Raw genomic sequence first — 25,572 nt, 5'->3', positions numbered from 1 at the left:
ATCATGTATCCACAAGCACTCGAATAAATAAATAGAATTAAAACAGCATTCATCCGATCGCCAGGAAACTTTGGGAAATTGTTGAGTACACTTCCGCGAACATTTCTGGCATAATTTGTTTTTAAATATCGGCCCCCCAGGGCCCTCATAATCTTTCGAATACTGATGTATGCACAATACGGAAAAACAAAAAAACGTGTATCCACAAGCACTCAAATAAATAAATAGAATTAAAACAGTATTCATCCGATCGCCAGGAAACTTGGGGAAGTTGTTGAGTACACTCCCGCAAAGGATTATGGCATACATTTTTTAAATATCCGCCCCCCAGGGCCCTCATAATCTTTCGAATACTGATGTACGCACCACACGGAAAAGCAACAAATCGTGTATCCACAAGCACTCGAATAAATAAATAGAATTAAAACAGCATTCATCCGATCGCCAGGAAACTTTGGGAAATTGTTGAGTGCACTCCCGCGAACATTTCTGGCATAATTTATTTTTAAATATCGGCCCCCCAGGGCCCTCATAATCTTTCGAATACTGATGTACGCACAAGACGGAAAAACAACACATCGTGTATCCACAAGCACTCGAATAAATAAATAGAATTAAAACAGCATTCATTCGATCGCCAGGAAACTTTGGGAAGATGTTGAGTACACTCCCGCGAAGGTTTCTGGCATAAGTTTTTGTTTAAATATCAGCCCCCTAGGGCCCTCATAATCTTTTGAATACTGATGTATGCACCAGATGGAAAAAAAACAAATCATGTATCCACAAGCACTCGAATAAATAAATAGAATTAAAACACCATTCTTACGATCGCCATGAAATTTTGGGAAGTTGTTGAGTGCACTCCGGCTAAGGTTTCTGGCATAAATTGTTTTAAAATATTGGCCCCCCAGGGCCCTCATAATCTTTCGAATACTGATGTACGCACAAGACGGAAAAACAAAAAAACGTGTATCCACAAGCACTCAAATAAATAAATAGAATTAAAACAGCATTCATCGGATCGCCAGGAAACTTGGGGAAGTTGTTGAGTACACTCCCGCGCAGGTTTCTGGCATAATTTATTTTTAAATATCGGCCCCCCTGGGCCCTCATAATCTTTTGAATACTGATGTACGCACAAGACGGAAAAACAACAAATCATGTATCCACAAGCACTCGAATAAATAAATAGAATTAAAACAGCATTCATCCCATCGCCAGGAAACTTGGGGAAGTTGTTGAGTACACTCCCGTGAAGGTTTCTGGCATACGTTTTTGTTTAAATATCAGCCCCCCAGGGCCCTCATAATCTTTTGAATACTGATGTACGCACAAGATGGAAAAACAAAAAATTGTGTATCCACAAGCACTCGAATAAATAAATAGAATTAAAACAGCATTCATCCGATCGCCAGGAAACTTGGGGAATTTGTTGAGTACACTCCCGCGAAGGTTTCCGGAAAATGTTTTTGTTTAAATGTCAGCCCCCCAGGGCCCTCATAATCTTTCGAATACTGATGTACGCACAAGACGGAAAAACAAAAAATTGTGTACAAGCACTCATATAAATAAATAGAATTAAAACATCATTCATCCGATCGCCAGGAAACTTTGGGAAGTTGTTGAGTACACTCCTGCGAAGGTTTCTGGCATACATTTTTTTCAAATATCGGCCCCCCAGGGCCCTCATAATCTTTCGAATACTGATGTACGCACCAGACGGAAAAACAAAAAATCGTGTTTCCACAAGCACTCGAATAAATAAATAGAATTAAAACGACACTTTGAAATGTTTTCCATATTAAAATGAATATGTTTCAATAAAAATGACACAATGTATATTGAATGTTATCATAACGAGTTTCCTTGAATTTCTTGTCTTCGGTGATCGCAGCAATGCGTGATTGGTAAGCTAGTTTATATATATTATTCTATGCTTAACATTTATATAGGTCACTGAAAAGTTTTGATATAAGTTATTTGTATACGTTGTTTGCTTAGTTGCTCATGGGTCTCTGTTTATTTTATTTGTCTATCACAATATGTAAATAAATTCATGACAATTGTACTTTTAAGTGCTTTACTATTCAAAATATAGGAAAATATAAAAAATAAAATAAGATATTAAAAAAAATTAATTATACAAATACACAAATGAACTAGCTTTACATACAGCAACAATTGAAAGTCTGAATGGCTAACTATCTATCCATACATACTATCTAACCATAGATATGGAACTTTATACAATTTTATATCTCAGCTATTTTCCTTCTGCATGTATACCCTTTCTATGTAGTTATGTATCTATACATTTATTACATTACTCCTACTAAAGAAGAAAGAAAACATGAATAAATACTTTTTTTAAAGCCTCCAACCCCCTAAAAAGCGCTACTGTGAGTCTCATTCTACACCTTTCTCAGTATATCCTCTACCTCCTCTTTCTTTTCTGACTCACCCTAAACCTCATTTGACTACCATGATCTCCCTAAGATCCTTTCTTGACTCTTTCCGTCCTCCATTCCTCCTTGACTCACTCCAAACCTCACTCTACTAGTATGATCTCCCATATAACCCTTTCTAAACACTTCCCTCCTCTATCCCTCCTTGACTCATCCCAAACCTAATTTTACTACTATGATCTCCAAAATAACACTTAGACTCTTCACTTCTGTATCCCTCCTTTGACTCAACCCACAACTCAATCAAACTAGCAGGCTCACATGCCCAACACTCAAATTAACAATTTACACTTCCCTACACTAATCTACCTCTAATTCTTTAGTATCAGGCGTAGCAAGCTACTCGCCGAAAAGCACTTTAACACCTTGTATGGGGGAGTAAGCATAATATCCATACAATTACAATTCCCAAACAAAAGTTAGCACAAAATTGTAAAAAGCCAACACAAAATTATCCTATTCTAGAGGTATGCATCATAGTAGTGAAAAACCAATGTAGGAGTGTTTCACTACAAAGACATATAAAACTTAAAAGTACAAGTCCAATCATTTTATTACAATGCACTCTGCTCTATGGGCTACATAGGAATTACCTTAGGGGTGAGATATACTCAATAAAAGGGATGTTTAAGGCTTGGCACGATGGTTATATTGCCAAGTCAAATTGGTAGTTTAAAACTACATTCAGTCTGCAATTGCAGACATGGGACATGTTTTAAGGGGCTACTTAAGTGGGTGGCAGAATGAGTAATGCAGACCCACTAGAAGTATTTCATTGTTTGGCCCTGGGTATATGATATATGACTCTACTATGGATTGATAAGTAAATGCCCGTCAGCTGTAAGCACATTTTACCATGTTTTAGGGAGTGAGCAAATGCACTTTAGCATTGGTTAGCAGTGTGGCTTCATAGTCTCCCAAGTTATTTTGGGTACTGACATCCCTCAATTCCTCACCCTCTAGGGACACCATCTGTGAGGATCTGGCTTGTTTGAGTGAGGCACCTTTCTCCAAAGATATAATAAATAATCCACCATCCTTAAAAGCTCAAAGTCCAAAAAGGAAAGCCAGGCACAAAATGGGAAAGGTGCCTCACAAAATGCTTTAGTCATCTCGGAACCTTGGGAGCTGGGCAAAAGGTTTAGGGCTGACAAATTATACAATCCTACCCTACAGTATGCCTGACAGAAGTCTAGAGAGAAGGAAGGGAAAAATCTTCATATTTGCTGTTTATTCTGTATACAAAAGGGTTGTTACATCACATAGGAAAGAAGGACGAGTTTCCTCAGTAAGAGTTCCTAACAGTTTTTGTGACCAAATTATGTTTTTCGCCCACTCACATCTTATGCCAGGACATTTCAGTGTTATGAACCCCAATGCAGGCCTAGGTAGTTATACAACCTTTTACCTACATCTGTCCTAACATTCTTCTGCATAACGGATCTGACGCTGACCTTTTACTGCTAAATGACTGTTGTGTGGTTTGCTCTGAAAACTAGCCTCTTGTATTATGCATGATGAATCTCAGTATCACAGTAGGATTAGCATATTCCGTATAATTACTCTGTATAAGGGTCACCTCTATTGTCATCCTTGCCCAACATGCCCATAGTACACTTCTAGGAAGAACCCCTAAGGGTACCTTTCAGGTATATAAGCACTACATCTTTGCTCGGCAGACCAGAGGAGAAAATGACTTCCATGCTGACACTCTGACGTGAGACGCTGAGCTTCCTGCATGCAGACACTCCAGCTCGCAGTGGTCTGACATCCCTCGAGGGGTGTCCTTCTTGAGACCAAGACGGGGTTGTTCACTCTACCACATCAGGTAATGGGGTTGGCTCTATCCTAAAAAGTTGAAGTTAAGGGTTTTATATAGCGCTCGATCACCGAGCGGTTTCTTGGCGCTGAGGACGGAGAGGCCCAGGGAGGGAGAGGAGAGGTTGCTTAGGGTGAAAAGGCGCGGGAGAAGAGGAAAATCTTAAGGGCTTTCCGAAAGTCAAGGTAAACGGAAGTAGATCTGATGGAAAAGGAAAGGGCGTTCCAAACGGGGGGAGCCAGGGTGGAGAACCTCATGCCTCCAAATTTTTTCCTCCTTAAGCGATGAGCACATAGGAGGAACTGGGAAGATGAGTGCAGGTCTCTGGTGGGGACATAATCCTTGATTTTGGAGCTGACAAAGGCTGGGGCCGTACCAGCCAGAGCCAGAAAGATCGTGCAGCCCATCTTGAATAGAGATCGCTCAAGGATGGGCAGCCAGTGCAAGGTTTTTAGCAGCGGAGTGACGTGATGGAACTTGGGAAGTTTGTAGATCAGTCGCGCAGCCTGATTTTGAATAAGTTGTAGGCGTCGGAGTTCATATGCTGGAACACCTACATACAGGCTGTTGCCATAGTCGAGGCATGAAATGATCATGGCAAGGAGAATGATCTTGAGGGTAGGAAAAGTGAAAAAGCAGGAGATTTTTCGTATGGTCCGTAAAGTCAGGAAGCATGAAGAAATCACAGTGCTGATCTGGGAGCGCATAGTGAGGTCCTTGCTAACTTTTATTCCTAGGGTTTTTACAGAAGTAGAGGGTAATGGGGGGGACCAAGGGAAAGGGGCCAGAAAGGAGGTTTCCAGGGACTGGGAGAACCGCCTGCAAGTACCAGCTCGGTCTTGTCAGGGTTTAGTTTTAAATGATTGCCGTTCATCCAGTCACTAATAAAAATCATAATAGTTTGGAAATTGAGAATTGAGGCTGGGGAAGGAGAAAGGTTAAAAATGAGCTAGGGGTCATCGGCATAATTAAATACCGTGACCTCCATTTTCTGTAGTGCAGATATGAGGGGAAGAATGTAAAGGTTAAAGAGGAGAGGGGAAAGAGAGTAACCCTGGGGTATGCCGCAGTGGACAGAGCGGGTGGGAGCGGAAAAGCCCGCCAGTTGGACAGCCTGTGTACGATTCTCAAGGAAGTAGGTGAGCCAGGCCAAAGCGCGTCCTCGAATACCGGCGCCCCTGACACGGTCGAGAAGGATGGATTGGTCGACCGTGTCAAAGGCGGCGGACAGGTCAAGGAGGCTGAGCGTCTGAGGGGAGTTGGTGTCAGCACTTCCTCTAAGCTCATCCAGGACAGCGAGGACAACAGATTCCGTAGAATGTAAGGGACGGAAGCCTGCCTGATGAGAGGCTAAGAAGTGGCTCTCCTCGATAAAGGCGCTGAGGCAGGTGGTGACATGGCTCTCCAGAATCTTTCCCAGGAACGAGAATAGGGAGATGGGGCGAAAATAGACAGGAGAGGTAGGATCAGCGCCTGGCTTTTTTTGTATGGGAATGACTTTGGCTGATTTAAACAGGTCAGGAACAATTCCCTGAATGAGAGAGTTGTTTAGAAGGGTTAAAGGGGGCTCAGGACAGGTGGAGAAGATCTCTCTCAGGATGTGGGCCGGGCAGCTGTCAGAGGGGGACCCTGATTTGACTTTCCTGAGCAAAGTAAAGAAGACTTCCTTGGAGATCGGGGTAAATTGATCTAAAGAAAAGGTATTCAACGGAGGTTGGGGACATAGGAAAGAAGGGGAGGGCAGAGGAATGTTGAGCTTGATGATGGCATTTTTCTCAATGAAGTAATCATTGAGAGTGGTGCAGAGGAATTGTGAGGGAACTAGTTTGGGGGTGACTCTGTCGGAAGTGGCTAAATCGTGAACAATGGTAAAAATGTCTTTAGATTTGTTTGCTGCAAGGAGAATCTTGGAGGAAAAGTGTTCTGATTTCGCAAGAAGGATGGCTTTCTTATAATCCTGGAGTAGGGTGGTGTATTTGAATTTTAAAGCAGGGGAATAGCCACGCCTCCAATGGCTCTCCGCCTGTCTAAGTGCAAGTTTTTTTTATCTTTGAGCGCGGTTGTTCTAACCCGTTTAAGAGGGACCACTTGATCGCAGGTAACGGAGAGCCAGCTATTGATGACGGCAGCCTGGAGGTTAAGAGATACGTCAGCTAGGTTGGGGGGTGAGGCAGAGAGGGAGGAAGAAAGTGTGGCAAGATCCACATGGTTCCAGTTACGAGCCCAAGTATTGCTAAGAAGGGGAAGCTTAGCGACCATAGTTATATCAAGGGAAAAAGGAATGGTAGAATGGTCAGAACATGGACAAGGGAAGACTAGGGGAGAGGAGATGGATAAATTCCTTGACCATACTTGATACAGGGTGTGGCCGTGAGTGTGAGTGGGGAAGTGTATATGTGAAGTGAAGTTCAGGTTACAGAGTGATTCTGTAAAGTCTTTAGACATACGGTCTTCATGAGGGTCGTCGGGCCAAAAGTTGAAGTCACCGAAAGCCAGGACAGAGGAATTGTTGATCACCAAGGTGGCCAGCGGCTCCTGCATTGCGGAAATGAAATGGGGCATGGGTTGGGGGGCGGTAGAAGAGTGCACAAGTGAGTGGAAACGCAAAGGAGGTGGATCGGGCGACTAAAAAGTCAACAGCGTTGATAGAAGGGAATGATAGAAGCTGAAACTTAAGGTCGGAGCAGGCAATTAAGGCCACCCCGCCTCCAACCTTCCCTTCGGGGCGATCGGCGCGCAGAATATAGTATGAGTCCGGGAGGGCCAATAGGACATCAGGCAGGGAGTCACATGAGAACCAAGTTTGAGTGAGAAATAGGATATCGGGTTTGACCGTGTCTAGAAACTAGGAAAGCTCCAGCTGGTGTTTAACCGCTGAGCGAAAGTTGAGAAGAAAAGCTGATGCTACAAGGGGGGAACCGAGGGGAGGGGAAGACAGGGAGAGAGTATCAGAAGTGACAGGTGGTACTGGGGGTTCAGTGATCCGGATTTCAGGGGGAAAGATAAAAAGGGGTTAGATTGTGCAATGCCCAGGATTCCTATACGTGTAAGGGTAGGGGTGCTAAGCGGCCAATTACCCTGGAGTGCTAGGAGTTGTGTAGGTGTATAATTGAGGAATTGGGCAAAGTGACCGGCCCGGGCTCCGGTCGGCCGCGGACGGGCGCAGACGGGCTTGCCTTTGGTGCGCCGCTGGTGCCCCGCCGGCGCGCCCGCTGCGCGCATCAGCTGCGCGTGCGCATGAGCCCAGGTTTAAGTAAGGCAAAGCGCGATAAGGCTAGAGCGCTGACCTGCCACTGCCCGGAAGTAGGAACGACCCCGGCAGCCCTCCGATCAATCGGCACTCAGCCGTGTCAGACCGGGGCTAGGGGCAAGACAGAGAGGTAAGGAACAACAAGAGGAGTTTAAAAATCAATGCCACAGTTTAATACAAGTTTTTAAAATGCCTGAAGGGTGCGCGCGCGAAGCTAGCGACACCCCTCTGCCACTGGGTGCCAGTCGCGTCCGCTGTGCGTGCGCATAGGCCCAGGTTGAAGTAAGGCCAAGCGCGATAAGGCTAGAGCGCTGACCTGCCACTGCCCGGAAGTAGGAACGACCCCGGCAGCCCTCCGATCAATCGGCACTCAGCCGTGTCGGACCGGGGCTAGGGGCGAGGCAGAGAGGTAAGGAACAACAAGAGGAGTTTAAAAAACAGTGCCACAGTTTAATACAAGTTTTTAAAATGCCTGAAGGGTGCGCGCGCGAAGCTAGCGACAGCCCGCTGCCACCGGGTGCCAGTCGCGTCCCTAAGGAGATTCTTGGCCATACACCTACATACATGCTAGGTACACTTAGGTATGTCTAGTTAGAGCGTGCATCGTAGGAGTACACACTGTTACTTTTATGTATCTATATGCCTCCATATATCCATTGTTTTAGCATTATGGGAGAATTCTACCTTTTATTTACTCTTCTGGAGCTCATAATCATTAATATCTGGTTCTGTCTAATGGTTGTTGCAGCACACATATTTTACACAAAATGACTATGGTTCAATAAATTCTTATTGAAAATGTCCCCATTTTTTATTCTGTGTATCTCTCCGAGACGAAGTGAGCATCAATGACTGAGCAAAAAGTACTGTACTGTTTCCACGATCCCTGAGGGGTCAGGGTTGTCATGTTCGATAGTTGCCAGAAACGTTTTGCTTCTTGGGGGCTTATAGTGGCACTGTGAGCAAGCTGGTCTACAGACTAACACATCCTTTGGGGGTGTCTGGAATCAGTCTGGACACCAAAACCTTAGTTTATGCTGTCTAAACGTGCAGATCATATATATATATTTGTAGGAACTATACACCATCAGGGCCGAAAAAATCTCCTAAGCCATATTAGCAATGTTTTATTGGTAAGAAATCTTGGCTCAGATTAAGGAATATTGTTAGGAATGTCAGGTATGCCAATAGATAACCCCTTATTAAACTCTTAAAGTTCCACTACAAAGAAACACTTTGAAAGGGTAGGACTAGACCTTGCCATCCCATTCATTGTCTCTAGCAAAGGATATAAATATGTGCCAGTCATAGTGTACTTTGTCACATGTTACCTTGATGCTGTCCCTTTTAGAGACTCCACTACCAAACTCATTGCTAGTGCAAACATTGAGTTTTTTCTTGAAGAAGCAATACAAAGGAAATCCTAATGAATCAAGGTACTCCCTTTGTATCTAAATTAATGAGTCAAGTAAGGTAAGTAAACAACTAAATATCAAGCATTTACAAACCTCCATCTATCATTCTCAAAATTAATAATTTGTAGAACAGTATAATGAGATTTAAAAGTCAATCTTGAAAAAATTAAGGGCAGGTGGAAGTCAGAAACCCGTGGATTCACAAAAAAATGGTATGAGATTCCTCGGAGTTCAGTAAACAGACATATTAAGCATCTTACACTGCTCATGCATATTTTTTGAACCAGGAGCTTGTTCTGCACGGAAAAATTAGCACATATGGCACCAAGCGGTGAACCCAAGTTCGCTGCTTCTCAGGTTGATTTTGCTGCTGCGTGAAGAGATTTTCTACGCGAGCAGCAGCTTTCTGACCTTGAATGATTGTGAACGTCCGTGTTGGGCGGTCACAACATGACAAAAAATCATGCAAGGGGATGCCTAATCTCTCTACCACTCACCATTTGCCGTTGGCAAGCTGTATGCAAGAAAAAACTCTACTGTCTGGCGGTTGGCAGGCTTTGGCCAGAACACAACATTACATGCATAATACAGAGAGGCCAGTACTCTGCCTGTGGAGTAGAATTTATCCCTGACACCGAAAAAAAAATGTTTACAGGGGAAAGCATTATGTGGTCACTTAGACCCTGGCAAGAACGCCAACATTTTACAAGTACAGGTTTAAAGTTGACATATATCTTGAACGTTGACGCTTGTCACACATTTGCTTGCATGTCTGTAGAGAATACTATTCTCTGAAATGCCTTTGCTTACATTTACATTTCTTCATAGGCATATTATCAGAGCCTTGAACATTCTGTATTGTGATGTATTCCTATAGGTTCTGTATCGATCCCCCTATTCCTGACCCTATTCTGGTTAACGAGTTAGAAACCGTTATCTGATTACGCCAGACCACGGCACAGGAGCGCGTTATCTGATTAGGTCATAACGCTTGCCATCTAATTAGGCAAGCAATATTCCTCCAGCCCCTGATAAGGCATACGGAGTTCTCAAAACAAATCAAACCTATGACAACCTGGGAAAAACCCTGCGGCCATTGTTTTGATTTCACCGAGAACTTCAGTAAAAGAATGCGCTAATGACCAGCTCGTATGACATCCTTATTGACGTATCTATGTCCATCCTTACGTCAATCTCGGCACCTTACAGGTATAAATATTACCGATATTGCCTTAAGCAAACACACGCGGTGGTGACGAGATCGGAGCAGCGAGACTTGCCGAAGCCCAGCAGAGAGCGAAGCCCGCTAGCTGCCCCGCCTTCCTGACGCGCTGAGAACGAGACGCTGCCTTTCTCCTGCCGAGAAATCCAGCTCCGGCGCTTCCGAGCAGCCCTTGCAGGCAGCCTGGAATATCGAGACCAAAGATGAGAGATACCATCCCTCAATCATCCTAGACCTCAGGTACGGAACTGAATAACCCCTTGCAGAGAATTCTTGAATCAGTCACTTGGCAAAACAAACTTAACTTAGACTGCTACTTTCTATCCCCGCCCACGTATTAGGCTTAGGTCAGGTACACTGGGGTAGGCGTGGTTAGAAGCACCAGTTGAGTACGATTAGTCAAAAGTTGATATGTATGTATCTATTTTATCCATTTTAAACCACCATATGGCTTAGAAACCATATAAATGTTTTTACAGTATTATTTTATATTTCTGCTTTTATTGTATGCACTTTACTTAACCATAAGTATTGCAATAATATCGATTCATTTCTCTTGTACGAGAAAAGAGACTGATCAATAAATAACATCTTTTATTGAACACGCCCGTCTCTTCTTTTTCTCTACAATCTGGTGAAACTAAGAATGCACGTACTGAGTAAAATAAGTTGTCTTTTGTTTTCACACGACTCTAGAGATACACTCTTGATTAGGGGAGAGCAAAGTTGTCATGTTCTATGGTTGTCAGAAACTAAATCCCTTCTTGTCTATCCAGGGAGGTTCAACTCCTCCTTGCCTATTCGAGAAAGTTTCTAGTGAACTCTGAGCTAGCTGGCAAACCCAAAACTTTAAGTCTAATATCGACAGTAGAAGACCTAGTTAACGTCTGGTCTAGGTCTATACTATTGGAGGTATTATTCCAATGCGCAGAGCCTATTGGGATAATAGGAACTATACTACATGGCGCCCAACGTGTTTGGATAGGCGATAAAACTAACGCAAGACTTTAGAGTAACTCAGTCGTGCTTTTTCACTCAGACCCCTTTTTCCCATAATACTCCAAAGACGTCTGGAGTGGGTGAGAGGTACAATCCGCCAAACCTCGCAGGAGGGAACTCCTATGTATGGTTCTTGGTTTAAATCAACGTTGAAGGATACACTGTTCCTAAATATTGTGCATCTCATCTTTGTTTCCATAAGAAACCTGATCTGCAAACAAACAGAATAACCATCCTGACAGTAAAATGCCAGACAGTGATGATGAAAGAGAGAGAGCTAGAGTAGCAGCTGAAGTAATAGCAGCTGATAATACTATGCAAGAAGCAGACCCGGATATAATACTCATCCCGGTCAACATAAGAAGATCTATAACGTTAAAACTTATAGAAAATGGACTGACACCAAGAGGTGGTACAGTCATATTCGTAATTGAGGCACACGAATATCGGCAGACAGAGGTATTCTATTCATGGATAAACTTTCCAGCAGCAAATGCTGTAACAAAGGAGTTCCACTGTTATAAAACAGAGAAACCACCGGATACCTACACTCCTTTCGAGGAAGTGGAAGTACCACTCAAATTCCAAGAGCATCTGCTCTTGTTTAATGGCGCTCTAAAACATAATAACCACATCACCAGGCTCGGTCCACTAGGTAGACCAGGAGCAACGTGGCCAGTCCTAGCCGGATACACACCACATCCAGACATCGAAAGGATGTCTGCAGCAGATGTTTTAGTACAACTAAAACAATTAATTAAAATATATAGACAACTAGTCCAATATATAATGCGGACTTCAACCATCCAACCTGTAGTTAAAATCCCACAGCTGACCCCTCATCAGGGGAACACAAATAAAATTACACCACAGAACATACAGTCCTGCCTAGGTAAAGTACCAGCTAAACGGGAACAAAGACCATTCTGGTTAGCACAAAAAATCACCCAAATAGAGGCGGTGTTTCCAGACACCACCCCTGTGGATAAACACAGGATTCTGACTATCTGTCTTCCAATGGGAATCGCACCACACGTGGAGGACTGTGACACTTGGGGTACAGTGTTTGCTTCCATTTACACAAAAACACATGGAGTTCCATCCATGTCAGTAATACCAGATGTGCTAAAACAAATTCAAGAAGAATACGGTCCAGAACCCGCTTTAACTCTTGGTATGAAATTACTAAAAGACTTCAAGCAGGTCTCGGCAATATTACTAGCCAACATAAAAGGAGAAGCAGCGAATGTGGCGATCCGCCAGAGGTTAAAAGAGACAGATATAGCAGACCAACCAGCTGAAATTGCCAGAATTATAGAAAAATCCTATGAAGAACTAGGTAGAGATAGTTTGGGTGGAATACCAGTAAAGCCCCAACTAATTGAAAGTCCTGAAAAAATATTTATTAAAAATATTCTAAACAGTCAAAAGAAGAACTGGGATGGAAACAAACAATCCAATCCAAAAGAAAAGAGATTCCAGTCCAGAGGAAGGTCTCCTCGGCGGAGAGAAAGATCTCCGGACCAAGGACCCAAGTCTCCCCAAAGGGAGCCCTCTGTGAAAAAATACAACCTTAGAAATAGGGATAACATAAAGAAACCGGACAGATATCAAGATTTTGATACACGTCCCTCTCAATCTTTTCAGACTTCCTCGCAGAAATCGGAAAGAAGAGGACGATCGGAACCCAGGGAAGGGCACGTCAAGTCCAAAGACAAGGAACCTGCTCATCCAAATAAAAAATTACAGTTTCCAAAAAAGAAGGTAGCCAGTATTAAAGTATTCAACAATGCCGAGAATACTGAGGACACAGCTGAAAAACGGAGAGTGGGCTCAGACAATGCTAGACAGCGCAGCAGAAGTGAGCATAGCACGCAATGTCCTTATGAATCATCTGGAGACCGTGGACACGAATGAATACATTCAGGTGGAAACTGCAGACACCAGAGTTAGCAAACCTCACAAAATATATGAAATAACTTTACGTATAGAAGGGGATAAGACTAGGAAAATAAGGGGCCTTTTTTGGGATAATCTCTCCAAGGGCTATAACATCCTTCTAGCTGAAAAAGATTGGCCACCAGAGTTCGTCTGGGAGTGCCCACATGGCGAAGAAATAATTATGCCTGCCTTCTCAAATCATATTCCAATTCATAAAAAATATACACTTGCAAGAAAGTGGGCAGTAGCTCAAGCTCCTGCTTTATACAAAAATCATGTAGGATGGGATGAGGACTCTCCTCCTCACAAAATCCAGTTAAAATCACAACCTACTGCACAAAGGCAGTATCCAATCAAGCAAGAAGCTAAAAAACAGGTAAAAGAAATTCTAGATCAACTAGAATACCAGGGGGTGATTGAAACTTGCACCTCACAAATGAACAACCCTTTGTTTCCTGTCTCCAAACCAGACAATTCATATCGTCTAGTTTTGGATTACAGACACCTTAACTCGTGTTGCAAAACTTTTGCAGTACAAAACTCGCATAGTGCTGCACTAATGAATAACATAGTGCGCAAAAAATATAAAACAACATTAGACATCTCTAATGGATTCTTTTGTCAAAATATAGCACCAGAGAGCAGATACTTATCAGCGTTCTCAATAAATGGCGCTCAAAAAGAATTCTGTCGGTTACCCCAGGGGTACAAGAACAGCCCAGGAGTATTCTCAGCGAGGGTAACAGAGTTACTACAAACATATGATGACGAAGCATTATCTTATGTCGATGACATATACCTAACAGACGATGACTTGGATACTCACTTGAAGAGAGTGAACACCATAATACTTGGGTTCGCAGCAGAGGGTTACAAATTCAACTTTAAAAAATCTAGAATTGCCCATCTAACAGTCCTGTTCTTAGGATATTAATTATCAAGTGAAGGCAAAAGCCTGGCTGACAATTTCCTAGAGAAATGTGCCATACTCCAAGCACCTAGAACACTAAAAAACCTACAGTCAATTCTAGGCTTCCTAAATTTCGGAAGAACATACATTGCAAATTACGCAGAAAGGGTCAAACCCCTTTATGATCTAATAAAACCAGATTTTAAAAAATCAAATTGGACTCAAAAACACACAGAAATTCTGAGATCCTTACAAACAGATATGTTAGTTAAAACAAAATTAGAAACACGTGATAACACACGCAACCTTGTGATTCGAGTCATCCCAGGAAGATGCGGATTCACATACCTGACCTCTAATGAGGGAGAAAAGGTACCAATTGCATTCAAATCACACTTGTACACAGAAGCTGAAAAGAAATTCAGCATTAAAGAAAACATTGTTCATGCAGTTCAAACCGCAATAGCTAGAGAAAAAGATAAAGCTGACGGTAGACACATCACAGTCAGAACAGCAGAATCAGCCTTTGAGGCATTAACAACACCGTGTAATTTACCAACAACAGCATTGAATCCGGAATGGATACAATGGGTGAATTCCATTACAATTGACAAAGTAAAATACTACTTTGATCCAGAACTAGAGGAACTAAAATATCTAGAATATGAAAGAATATTCCCTCTGCCAATCGACATTCTGCCATTACGACAGTACGCTTGTGTAATCTATACAGACGGACATGCTCAACCATCCGTTTGGGGGGAACAAGCATACAACCCCACATGTAAGATTACAAAAGAAGTGTGGCGCGGAGGTATACTAAGACCTCTATTAACAAAAACACACTCAGTAGAAACTAATTCAGAACAACAGACTGAAATAATAGCATTGAAAATGGCGCTAGATAATGCAGATCGCGAATTCCCGACACTCGTAGTGTCCGATTCGTATTACTGCGTCAAATCATATAACAGCGATTTGCAGAAATGGATTCAAAACGGTTACAAAGATGACACAGGTGCAACAATAAAACAAAAACTGCTTTGGGAACAAATAGTTCTGTTAAAAAACAGAACTACCAAAGACTCACGTGATACACTCACTGAGTCATCAGCGTGATGGCGTTCACGTTGCAGGGAATTCATTGGCTGAGAAAGCCACAGCGGTAGCAACTGAATCGGCTTCCGTAGCTAGAAAAAAGCGTGCAGTAAAATACATTGACGGTGAAACAATGCTGGCGGTGAAAACGTCATCAAAAGGCGACTGCTCAGCGTTACCGATCAGTTACCTACTCAAATATACATACATAAAAGATGCGATAGAAACACTCCCGAAAGGCTTTCCAGTAAAGTACTCATACATAACTGATGCAAATAACGTTCCATTTGCTCGAATCCCTGGAGTGGGGATAGAGTAATTCCAAACATGGAACATAGGTTAGGACTCATCATAGCGGCACATGAAGGACTTGCTTCTGTACATGCTGGCGTCTCAGCCACAGTATCGTTATTAAAACAGAGATACTGGTGGCCACAAATGAGAAGACAAACCAGGAACTATGTTCTAGAATGTGAAATATGTCAAAAAATGAAAGTATCAACAGTGAGACGACCAGCACAGACGCCCCTTCTAATCTCGGATAAACCATTAGCCTGTGTTTACCTGGACCACTGTGGTCCCTTACAAAGGGATGGTAACTATAAATATATCTTGGTCGCAGTGGATTCATGCACGAGATTCATATGGATGTGGCCCCAGCGAACGGCTGACGCCAGAACTGTTATAAAAGATTTGCGAGTCTTTATCGGCACATACGCAATTGGCATGCTGCATTCGGACCAGGGTCCTGCTTTTAGCTCTAGAGCTTATAAGGAGGCCATGGTCAGCATGGGCGTTACATTGCGGTATTCTTGTCCATTTCATCCCGAGGGAAACGGAATTGTTGAAAGAAAAAACCGTGACATAAAGCAATCTATAACAGCAAAGGTATTAGGTTCGGGAGCTGGGTGGGTCAAACATCTAATAAGTGTCCAACGTAGTCTAAACAACTTGCCAAGAAATTCTCTGAGGGGATTCAGTCCGTACGAATTACTGTTTGGAACTAGGATGCTAGTCTTAGATCTTGACAGTCAGACTTCAGTGGTAAAAGAAAAAAGCTTTGATATCAAACATCGTTTGGCTATTTTACAGGACTTAAACGAAACAAGAAAAGACCTGAGCAACATAAAGTTGAAACAGCAGCCAACAACCACTGAAGAACCACCACCTGTCCCAGCAAGACCTGTCTGGATTCCAAAAGTCGGGGATCTAGTCAGAGAAAAGATCGCGGTAAAGAAGGAATTTGGGCCTTCTTACAGAAAAGCAGTTCCTGTCTTGTCCATCAACGGGACAAGATCAGTTGTACTACCGCCGCTTGCTGGTAAAAAGGAGAACCGAGTTGTATCCATCGACCTGGTAAAACCACAATCATGTGGCCGATAACAAACAGTAGGCCAAGTGGACTCCCGATAAGTAGTAGAACACCAAGGTTTGCTACAAGTACAGAGGTGCTAACTAAAAGGCTAATCACATTCGAAACGCCTACAGAACAACAACAACAAGGACTATGCAACAATGCAATGGAACTCACACCTCTGAAAACCCAAATAAAAACATTTAGTAGAGACACACCAACCTACAATGAAGTAACAAATGAATATGCTGAAGCTGCAAGAAACAGTAATCCTGAAGCAATTGGAACAATAGACAGAACGGCATCCGGCTACTTCATCAACTTTGAAGATTCTTCTAAAGATCTAAGTGAATCAAAGACACAGCCATCAACAAAAACTTTTAAAGATAAAGCTAAGGAACTTTTGAAACAGCTGAAAGAAACCTATCTGATTTCTCCGTGGATTGAATTTTGGGTGTCATTTGGTGTATTTATCCTGATACTTTGGCTCATCATGATACTATGTTTGGGACGCTTCATTGAGGGAAAATATGCTAAAATGGACACAGCAAGCCAGAACATCAACTTGATCCTCAAGCCACACACGTCTTCACACGTCAAGAAAAGAGAACTTTCTTCAGTCAATTTCACAGCCAATCCTATACCGGGTCGGGTAGCATGGGACAATACTGACTATGAAATTTATGGTCCGGTAGAGATCCTCAAATATCCACACCAAATCAAGATCTCGTTGAGTGACTTTGTAAAACCAAACTCATTTGCTGATGATTGGGACTTTGAAAGTATTAATAACATGATGTCTGATCTAATGATGTCTGCTAAATTTACCAAACATGATTATATGCAGGGTTCGTCAAATTATGATAGTATGTACTGCTACAACCACTATGGTAACCATTTTTTTCATAAATCAGCACAACCTAGAAATGTTTTAAATTATAATCAATGGGAACATTGTGCAACCCCTCCAAAAGGAAGATCAAGAACCTTTTATGACAAATATTCATACTTTTCAGGGTTCAACACAAGTAATGCTGAAACATTTTATTTCAAATTGTCAAATAAGACAGGAACAAAAACCATGCTTACAAACACGAAATTGATATATTCGGACTCATTTTTTGAACAAATGAATACATTTGGTTTTGATTATTGGGACAAAAATGTTGAAGTAAAAAGTGTTTGGGGTACAAAAGAATGGCAAGTACAAGGTATAGAATCATTGTTTAGAGCCTGCATGATCCCAGAACAAATTATATTCTTGAATGAAACTATTCAACAAACTACCTGTCTTGGATTAGCCAAAATCAAAGACTTAAATAAACCGTCTATTCCAAAACCAACAATGAACAGCAATAACTCTGCAGATGAAGAGATAGACGTAAACTATGTATTAAACCAAAACAGAACAAATCCTGATTGGAAACAATGGTTAATCTGGCCCACAGATACTAATAACTGTCAAGACAGATTCCTGAACAAAACACAGGGGTTCACATTGACCAGGCCAGACCCTAGATATTCCCAAAGACAACACCCAGGGATAATCACCACCTACAGTGTGGGCAAACTCTGCCTTCAATGGCTAAAAACTTCCACACTGACAGAAATTAAGCAACACCTAACTTTACTTACTGATGGTGCTGACTTGCGTGATTTCATTATGGGACCAAGCAAACAGCGTCAAAAACGCTTCATAGCAGCCTCTATATATGCAGCTTACAACGAGGCCTGGAAGATAACTCAAATTGAGACAGCAGAAAGTATACGGGAAATTGACCGTATTAATTTGGAAAAATCGCTTTCTGTAGTGGACAATGGGTTAATGACTCTGTCCTCCAGAATCTTTTCATTGGACAGCATTGTGTCATCAGCAATCGACATAATATCGCAAGACTTACTGTTGTTACAACACGGTCAGTCTCAATTGCGTTCTATTGTACAGCTTGGCTGGACGTTACAAAACCTGCGTTCAGGCTATGTGCCTTGGCGTTTAATCAACACAACGTCACTATTCACTATCTTTAACCTTACTGATAAACAGATCAGTATGGCACAAAAGGGTGCTGATTATACAATCCTGAGCATTGAGAAACTCAAGAGATTACCATTGACAATGTCAGAACGACCTGTCATTGAATGGATAATACATGGGATAATTAATATTCCGATATCTACTTTCAGGTTTCAATACTGCCATAAATCTATACAGGCTGGCATGTACGAAAAATTGGGAAAAGGGTACATTAAGACAACATGGAACTTGCCCTATTCACATGCATGTGTCAGTAATAAAGGACAGAAAGTGTTTCTTAGTGGCAATAATTGTGCGATGTCACTAAGCGGTACACTTCTGTGTAATGGAATTAGTTTGCATGGAGCCTGTGAAGGGAACTCAAATAACCTTTCATGTCACCAGCTAGGCACACCTGCAACAGAGATAGAACCATTCTTTAAAAGACTCTATAACGGGAGTTACATTCTAATTGTGGATCGCAGATGTTGTAGTCTACTACCCGGGGTTCCTTATCTCGTTAGTACGACTGCGAAGGTCATGTGCTGTGGACGCTTATTGTTCCCCAGCTCCTTTCCAGACAGGGAGGCAAGGGCATGGCCTCACTTGAAAATTACTTCTATTCGAGTTGATACTTTAAGCAGAATGAAAACAGTGCTTCTTCAGACGCCGACCAGGCTCACGTCATCAAAAGAAACGTATGATCTCCTAGTCGCAAGGACGACTGCAGAGATTCACTCATTGTTATCAACTAATTCCCCCATACATTTCGCAGAAATCCTGAATGAAATCTTAAATATTTCTGATACCAGTGGAGTCTCAAATGTATTTAAGACAGTATTTTCGATGGCATTAACACCATTCAAAGCCATACTGGGTATTTTTCCAGACTTCGTCCATTCGATTTTTGGAGGAGTTCCCCTCATTTTGGGACTAATTGCAGGAATCCTATTCTTAGTCCTTATATTTCGTTATGGCAAACCATGTCACAGACAAAACACCTGCGACAAGGGAAGAAACAATCCGAGCCATTGGATACCGGGACCGGATATCAAAAATCCTGGGACTAACCCGGCTTAGAGACCTGAACATGACTTGGTTTCTTTCATTTCGGCCGATATGGCAAAGATGTGTTTTACCTGTATTAAGGTGCATGCTGTGCGGAGAAGAATGCGTGTTGGACACCTGTCTGACGCTACAATCGGATGCGCCAATGGATGCAGAAACATTGTTGGGTCCGGTAAAGGCTCATGCATTGTGCTGCCCTCAACGGCTGCCAATCCTGATGACGGCATTCGTGGAAACTTCACCACTACGATTAAGGGGTAGTGAAGATCAAGATGAAAGCAGCATCGATCAGGTACAACCTTCTGTCAGCAATACTAATCAAAACGTCAATGGAGACAATCATGCACATGAATGCATGGTTACATCCTTTTCCGAGTTAGTGGAACTCTCACAGGAAGCTGTTGACAGCTTTTTCAGCAGTCTCAACGATATGATGTTCTCACCAGAGCAGAAATAACGACTCTTGAGCAAGCTAGCACACGGCGTTCCCGACACCTTGAAATTTGGCCTTCAACTTTAATAATAAAGTAGCAAGATCGACTTTTCCTCCAGTCCACGGACAGCAATTTTTTAGCAGCCCCAAAATATTTTTGTAAAATTTTACGGGACACTTTTCTTCTGCTTAAAGTAAGAACTATTCTTAGAGAACTAATTTCTATTTTTAGAAACTTCATAGACATTAGCTGCCCGCTGGTATGTTTATAAATATTTTTGAACTGTGATGAAGTGGTCTCGAACTTTTCTTCTGTATTAAGAGCCATTTCATGTGTAATTCTAATATTCAGTTACTAATAATGTATACATATGCGTGATTATTTTAGCATTATTCTACTGCTTGAGTGCATATAGTACATATGACTATTTTTTCCCCGTATGTTACATACTTTCAAAATGCATTATGTGTATTTTGGGGTGGTAAGGTATACACGATACTCTACAGTATGTTTTACTATGCCTAGATTCGTAAATATGGCCATAGTTAGCGTGGAGTGGGTGTGATGTATTCCTATAGGTTCTGTATCGATCCCCCTATTCCTGACCCTATTCTGGTTAACGAGTTAACTAGCAGCCATCCCATGATGCAGAAACCGTTATCTGATTACGCCAGACCACGGCACAGGAGCGCGTTATCTGATTAGGTCATAACGCTTGCCATCTAATTAGGCAAGCAATATTCCTCCAGCCCCTGATAAGGCATACGGAGTTCTCAAAACAAATCAAACCTATGACAACCTGGGAAAAACCCTGCGGCCATTGTTTTGATTTCACCGAGAACTTCAGTAAAAGAATGCGCTAACGACCAGCTCGTATGACATCCTTATTGACGTATCTATGTCCATCCTTACGTCAATCTCGGCACCTTACAGGTATAAATATTACCGATATTGCCTTAAGCAAACACACGCGGTGGTGACGAGATCGGAGCAGCGAGACTTGCCGAAGCCCAGCAGAGAGCGAAGCCCACTAGCTGCCCCGCCTTCCTGACGCGCTGAGAACGAGACGCTGCCTTTCTCCTGCCGAGAAATCCAGCTCCGGCGCTTCCGAGCAGCCCTTGCAGGCAGCCTGGAATATCGAGACCAAAGATGAGAGATACCATCCCTCAATCATCCTAGACCTCAGGTACGGAACTGAATAACCCCTTGCAGAGAATTCTTGAATCAGTCACTTGGCAAAACAAACTTAACTTAGATAAGTAAATTAAAAATGCCTATCAGGTGTAAGCCAATTTTACCATGTTTACCTCCTAAAGCTCCACTACAAAGAATGCCTATTATAAGAAAACACATTGGAAGGGTAGGACTAGACCTTGTCATCCCATTCATTGTCTCTAGCAATGGATATAAATGTGTACTATGCCACATGTTACCTTGATGCTGTCCCTCTTAGAGACTCGATTTTTCAAACTCATTGCTAGTGCAAACATTGAGTTTTTTCTTCAAGAAGCTTTACAAATGAAACATATCCCCAGGTAACTGGGGAGTTAAATCCCCCAAAGGGATTCTGGCAGATTCACCCACCTAAGGCACACTAAAATAGGGAGCGCTACGTCGGTGCATAACTATAATGATATGTAAGCATATACTCTGTGTAACGGCACAATGGTTGAATTGTTTGTTTTCTTCACTATTCTTGTGGTGCTGATTGCTCTGCTTTGTTTCCTTCTATTAATCACTTCAGCAACAGTATTTTACACAAGTATCATAATGCTTCTAAAAGTAATTGAAATGCCAATTTGAGTATTTCTTGTGTTTTCCATGAATTACTAACAAAAGGGACTGCTATGGTTCCATGATTTCCTTGGTGAGTCAAAGTTGTCAGTTCTGAGGTTGCACATACCACCTGCTACCTTGTCAGGTTAGGGGTACGGGTGATGCATTCTGAGCTAGCCAGGCCTAAAGTCAACCGATCCTGATAGTGTGCATGGAGTCAGTATCACACAATTTTGAAGTTCATGTTGTCCAAACAAACAGTTTTACTGATATTGTATGACCCGTATGACAAAGGTAGGAATTGGGGCCCACTCCCCTTGAATTTATTTGTGATACCAAACCAAACTAAGAATAGTCTAGGATTTCAACCCTTTGCTTGCTTTTTGGGCATAAACACCGAACCCTGCTCAAGATTTCTAGAGAGGCATGAGAAAAGAACTGCTAAGAAGAAACAAATGTATTTGATTATGCAATTGAAAGCATGATTGGATAAACAAAAAACACTTGCTCAAAATTATCTGAAGAAGGCCCAGCAGAGACTGCCATATTTTCATAACACAGGAAAGATATGGAGGACTCGAAGTTGGGGTTTGGACACTAGTATTATTCCCCACACCTGAGAATAAACTAAGACCTGTAAGGCAAGTGCTGTATAAAGTTGTAAGAAAGACTAATCCAGTCACTTATAAATAACAGCTTTGCGGGGGACGTCCCCAAATGTATCACAATATTCTACTGAAGGAATGGCTAGGTCTGTTATGTAGTCCCTATAAAACCTATACAGGATCTACACGTTCGGACAGCATACATTGTAGGATTGGTGTCAGACAGATTCTGAACACCCCCACTGGGTATGGTGGTCTTTTGTACCAGCTAGCTCACAGTGCCACTAGAATCTCCTCTTACCAAGGCGAGAATGGTTCTTGGCAACCATTGAACATGACAACCCTGATCCCTCAGTACCGAGGAAAAAATATACCACTTTTCGCTCAGTCACTCGTGCTTACTTAGTCTGTCTTAGAGGCACAGTATAAACAGGCTTGGCGTTTTCAATAAGTATTTTTTTGAACATTTGTTATTCTGTTGCAAAATAGATGAGCTGCAACAACCATTAGACAGTAACAGAGACACATGCTTAGAAGCACTATGAAAGTAAACAGATGGTAAAGCTCAATCATCCTGTAGTAATCCTGAATACATACAAGTATATAAAATACATGATAATAAAAAGATGTGTTCTCCTACGATGCCCCCCTAACTAGATATACCTAAGTGTACCTAGCATGTGTGTAGGTGTTAAGTCAATAATCCCTCTAGGATAAAGTTAACCCCATTACCTGAAGTGAGAGACTGTGGGACCCCATCCTGGTATCAGGTTGGACACCCCGCAAGGGATATTAGACCACTGTGAGCTGGAGTAGCTGCATGCAGGAACCTCAGCTTCCCAGGTCAGTGTGTCGGCAGGGGAAGTCCTGGTCTCCTCTGTCTATCCAAGCAAATGTGACGTATATATATCCATAGGTCTCCCCAGGGGTCCTACCTCGCTATATTACTGTGTCAGTCTTAGGATGATGTTGGGAAATAACTTTGTACATAGATATTAAACAGGAGATGTTAGTCCTGGTGCGCTTTCAAGAATTCTCGTGCATAACATATGAGATTTCAAACTAGGGAAAACCCGCATTCTGAATGCAGTGTCTTACCAAGGTAAAAGGTCAGTCCCTGTAAACCATAATAAGTGCAATGTAGGTAAGAATATAGTTGAAGTGTTATGAAGTTACCTTGGCCTATATCAGGGTACCTATATGGTGTTAACCTTCATTCACCTGAAGATCCAGGCTGTTCAACTTGAGAATACGAAGTGTATAAAGTTCAGTATAACTCCGAGGACTGCCTGAAAGGTGCTTAATAGTCCCGAACGTATGGTCTTAAATAGGTGGATAATGCCGGTCATATCAGACATGTTAAGATATGATTTGCCATTTCTGCTAAATGGAAGGGGCAGTCCGTATGTATGAGTGCCTGTATCACTGCTGAAGACCTTGCAATCTGGGGATGAAAAGTCTCTTAAGCGGAGGTTAAGGGCACGGACTTCTGTAAAAGCATGGCTTTCAATCTGCTCAAAGCATCAAACCGTATTAATGAAACATGTAGCGAAGGCCATATTAGCGCCTACGTGACTAAATGTGTTGGTGGAAACAATACTTGCATACAGCAAGTAACCCTGGAACTGACGGTTACCGGATATACGATGCCTGGAAGCATCCCACTGCAACTTTGATCGTTCAGCATCAAATAACTCCCTTTCGAAAGTAGCCTGAACACGGCTGTACGTTGTTACAACGCATGCTTTTACTACGCATGCCTTTACAATGCAGGTTTTTCAACGCAAGTCGTTACGACTTGCGTTGGGGGGTGCTGGATAGTGAATAGTTTAATTTACTATTCCAACTCCTGTCCCCGTGGATAGTAGGGAAGGTGTTGGATAGTAAATTAAACTATTACCTATCCTAGAGCACCCCCAGCGCAATTTGTTGTAATGACTTGCGTTGAAAAACGTGCGTTGTAAAGGTACTGCGTGGTAAAAGTTGCGTCGTAAAGGATGTTTCCCCTGAACACTAGAGTGATCACAGCAGATGGGGCACCCCTCAAGCTACAGGATAAGTTCGCTACTGAACCGTTACAGGGCCCACGCAGCATTATATCCTGACATATGAGTGATCCACTAAAAGTGTTCTCAGAGTTTGTACCACCTAAAAACACTTCTCTATCCCCACTCTGGCATTGAAATCTGTACAGTAATTCTCAAAATTTCTTGCTGAATTCCCTACCCATTTCTTCATATCTGCCTGCTTTTGTTCAAGGCAATATGAAATTGAAAAGTAGTGACCGTTAGAGCTATGTGGCCATGGATTAACCATTCTGTGGGCGGTGATGCTGCCACTGTAAAAGCCAATCAATCCAGTTTTTAAATACGCAGCATTGCTCGCCTTTGTGCCATTTCTATCTGTTTTTCCGTTAGGTCGTATGAAGAAATCAGAGAAGTACTGTTGATGAAATGCCAAGGCACATAGCCCGCGTGCAAAGATTGCAGCATCCAGCTTAACAATATAATAGAACACAATTTTGATTGCACGTGTTGTGATATGGACACATCCTATTCTAATATATCTATTGCAGAAGATACAATGTTGACAAGTGAATATATCCTGGAAGTTAGTGTAGTTAAACCATTGTCAACCACTGCTAGAGCTTTCTCTAGGTTTATACGATCTATTTCACGTAATCTCTCTGCTGCCTCTTGTTTTGATATTTTCCAGATTTCATTATAAACAGGATATTAGAAACGTTTCTGGCGTGGCTTTCTAGGGCCCAATAAAAAATCCCGTAGTTCCATATCCTTTGTAAGTAAGGATAAGTTTTGTTTCACCTGTGACAGAGTTGAGATTTTTAGCCAATCGAGGCATAACTTCCCAACACTGTATGATGTCACTACCCCTGGATGTTCTCAATGTACACAGCGTGAATCTGGCCTGTGGATATTAAACCCTTTGGTTTTACCCATGAATCTTTCCTGACATCTATTGGTGTCTGTGGGCCAAATCAACCATCCTTTCTAATCAAGGTCTGATCTATTGTATTGCATGATCTCTTCTAACGTAATCCCTTCTTGTGATATTATGTTACCTTCGGTATGTGATAGTGTGGGCATCCGAGGTGTATTCAAGTCTTTGTTCTTGGCTATTCCAAGACAGAATGTTTGTTTCAGGGTGTCATTCAAAAACATAATTTGCTGAGGAATGAGGC

The 25,572-nt window shown here is 42.2% G+C and overlaps 1 protein-coding gene across 1 annotated transcript in view; it reads left to right on the top strand.

Annotated features, from left to right (window-relative positions):
* The window catches only part of LOC144763741 (uncharacterized), a 35,660-nt gene extending 10,864 nt beyond the window's left edge, over window positions 1-24,796 (top strand). Inside the window, exon 3 of the mRNA XM_078649663.1 lies at window positions 24,788-24,796. Coding sequence (XP_078505789.1) covers window positions 24,788-24,796 — 9 coding nt within the window. The remainder of the gene's footprint in view (window positions 1-24,787) is intronic.
* The last annotated feature ends 776 nt before the right edge of the window (window positions 24,797-25,572 follow it).

The sequence above is a fragment of the Lissotriton helveticus genome, chromosome 1_1, assembly GCF_964261635.1.
Source record: "Lissotriton helveticus chromosome 1_1, aLisHel1.1, whole genome shotgun sequence".
Lineage (NCBI taxonomy): Eukaryota > Metazoa > Chordata > Amphibia > Caudata > Salamandridae > Lissotriton > Lissotriton helveticus.
This window is presented reverse-complemented; position numbering and strand designations above follow the sequence as displayed.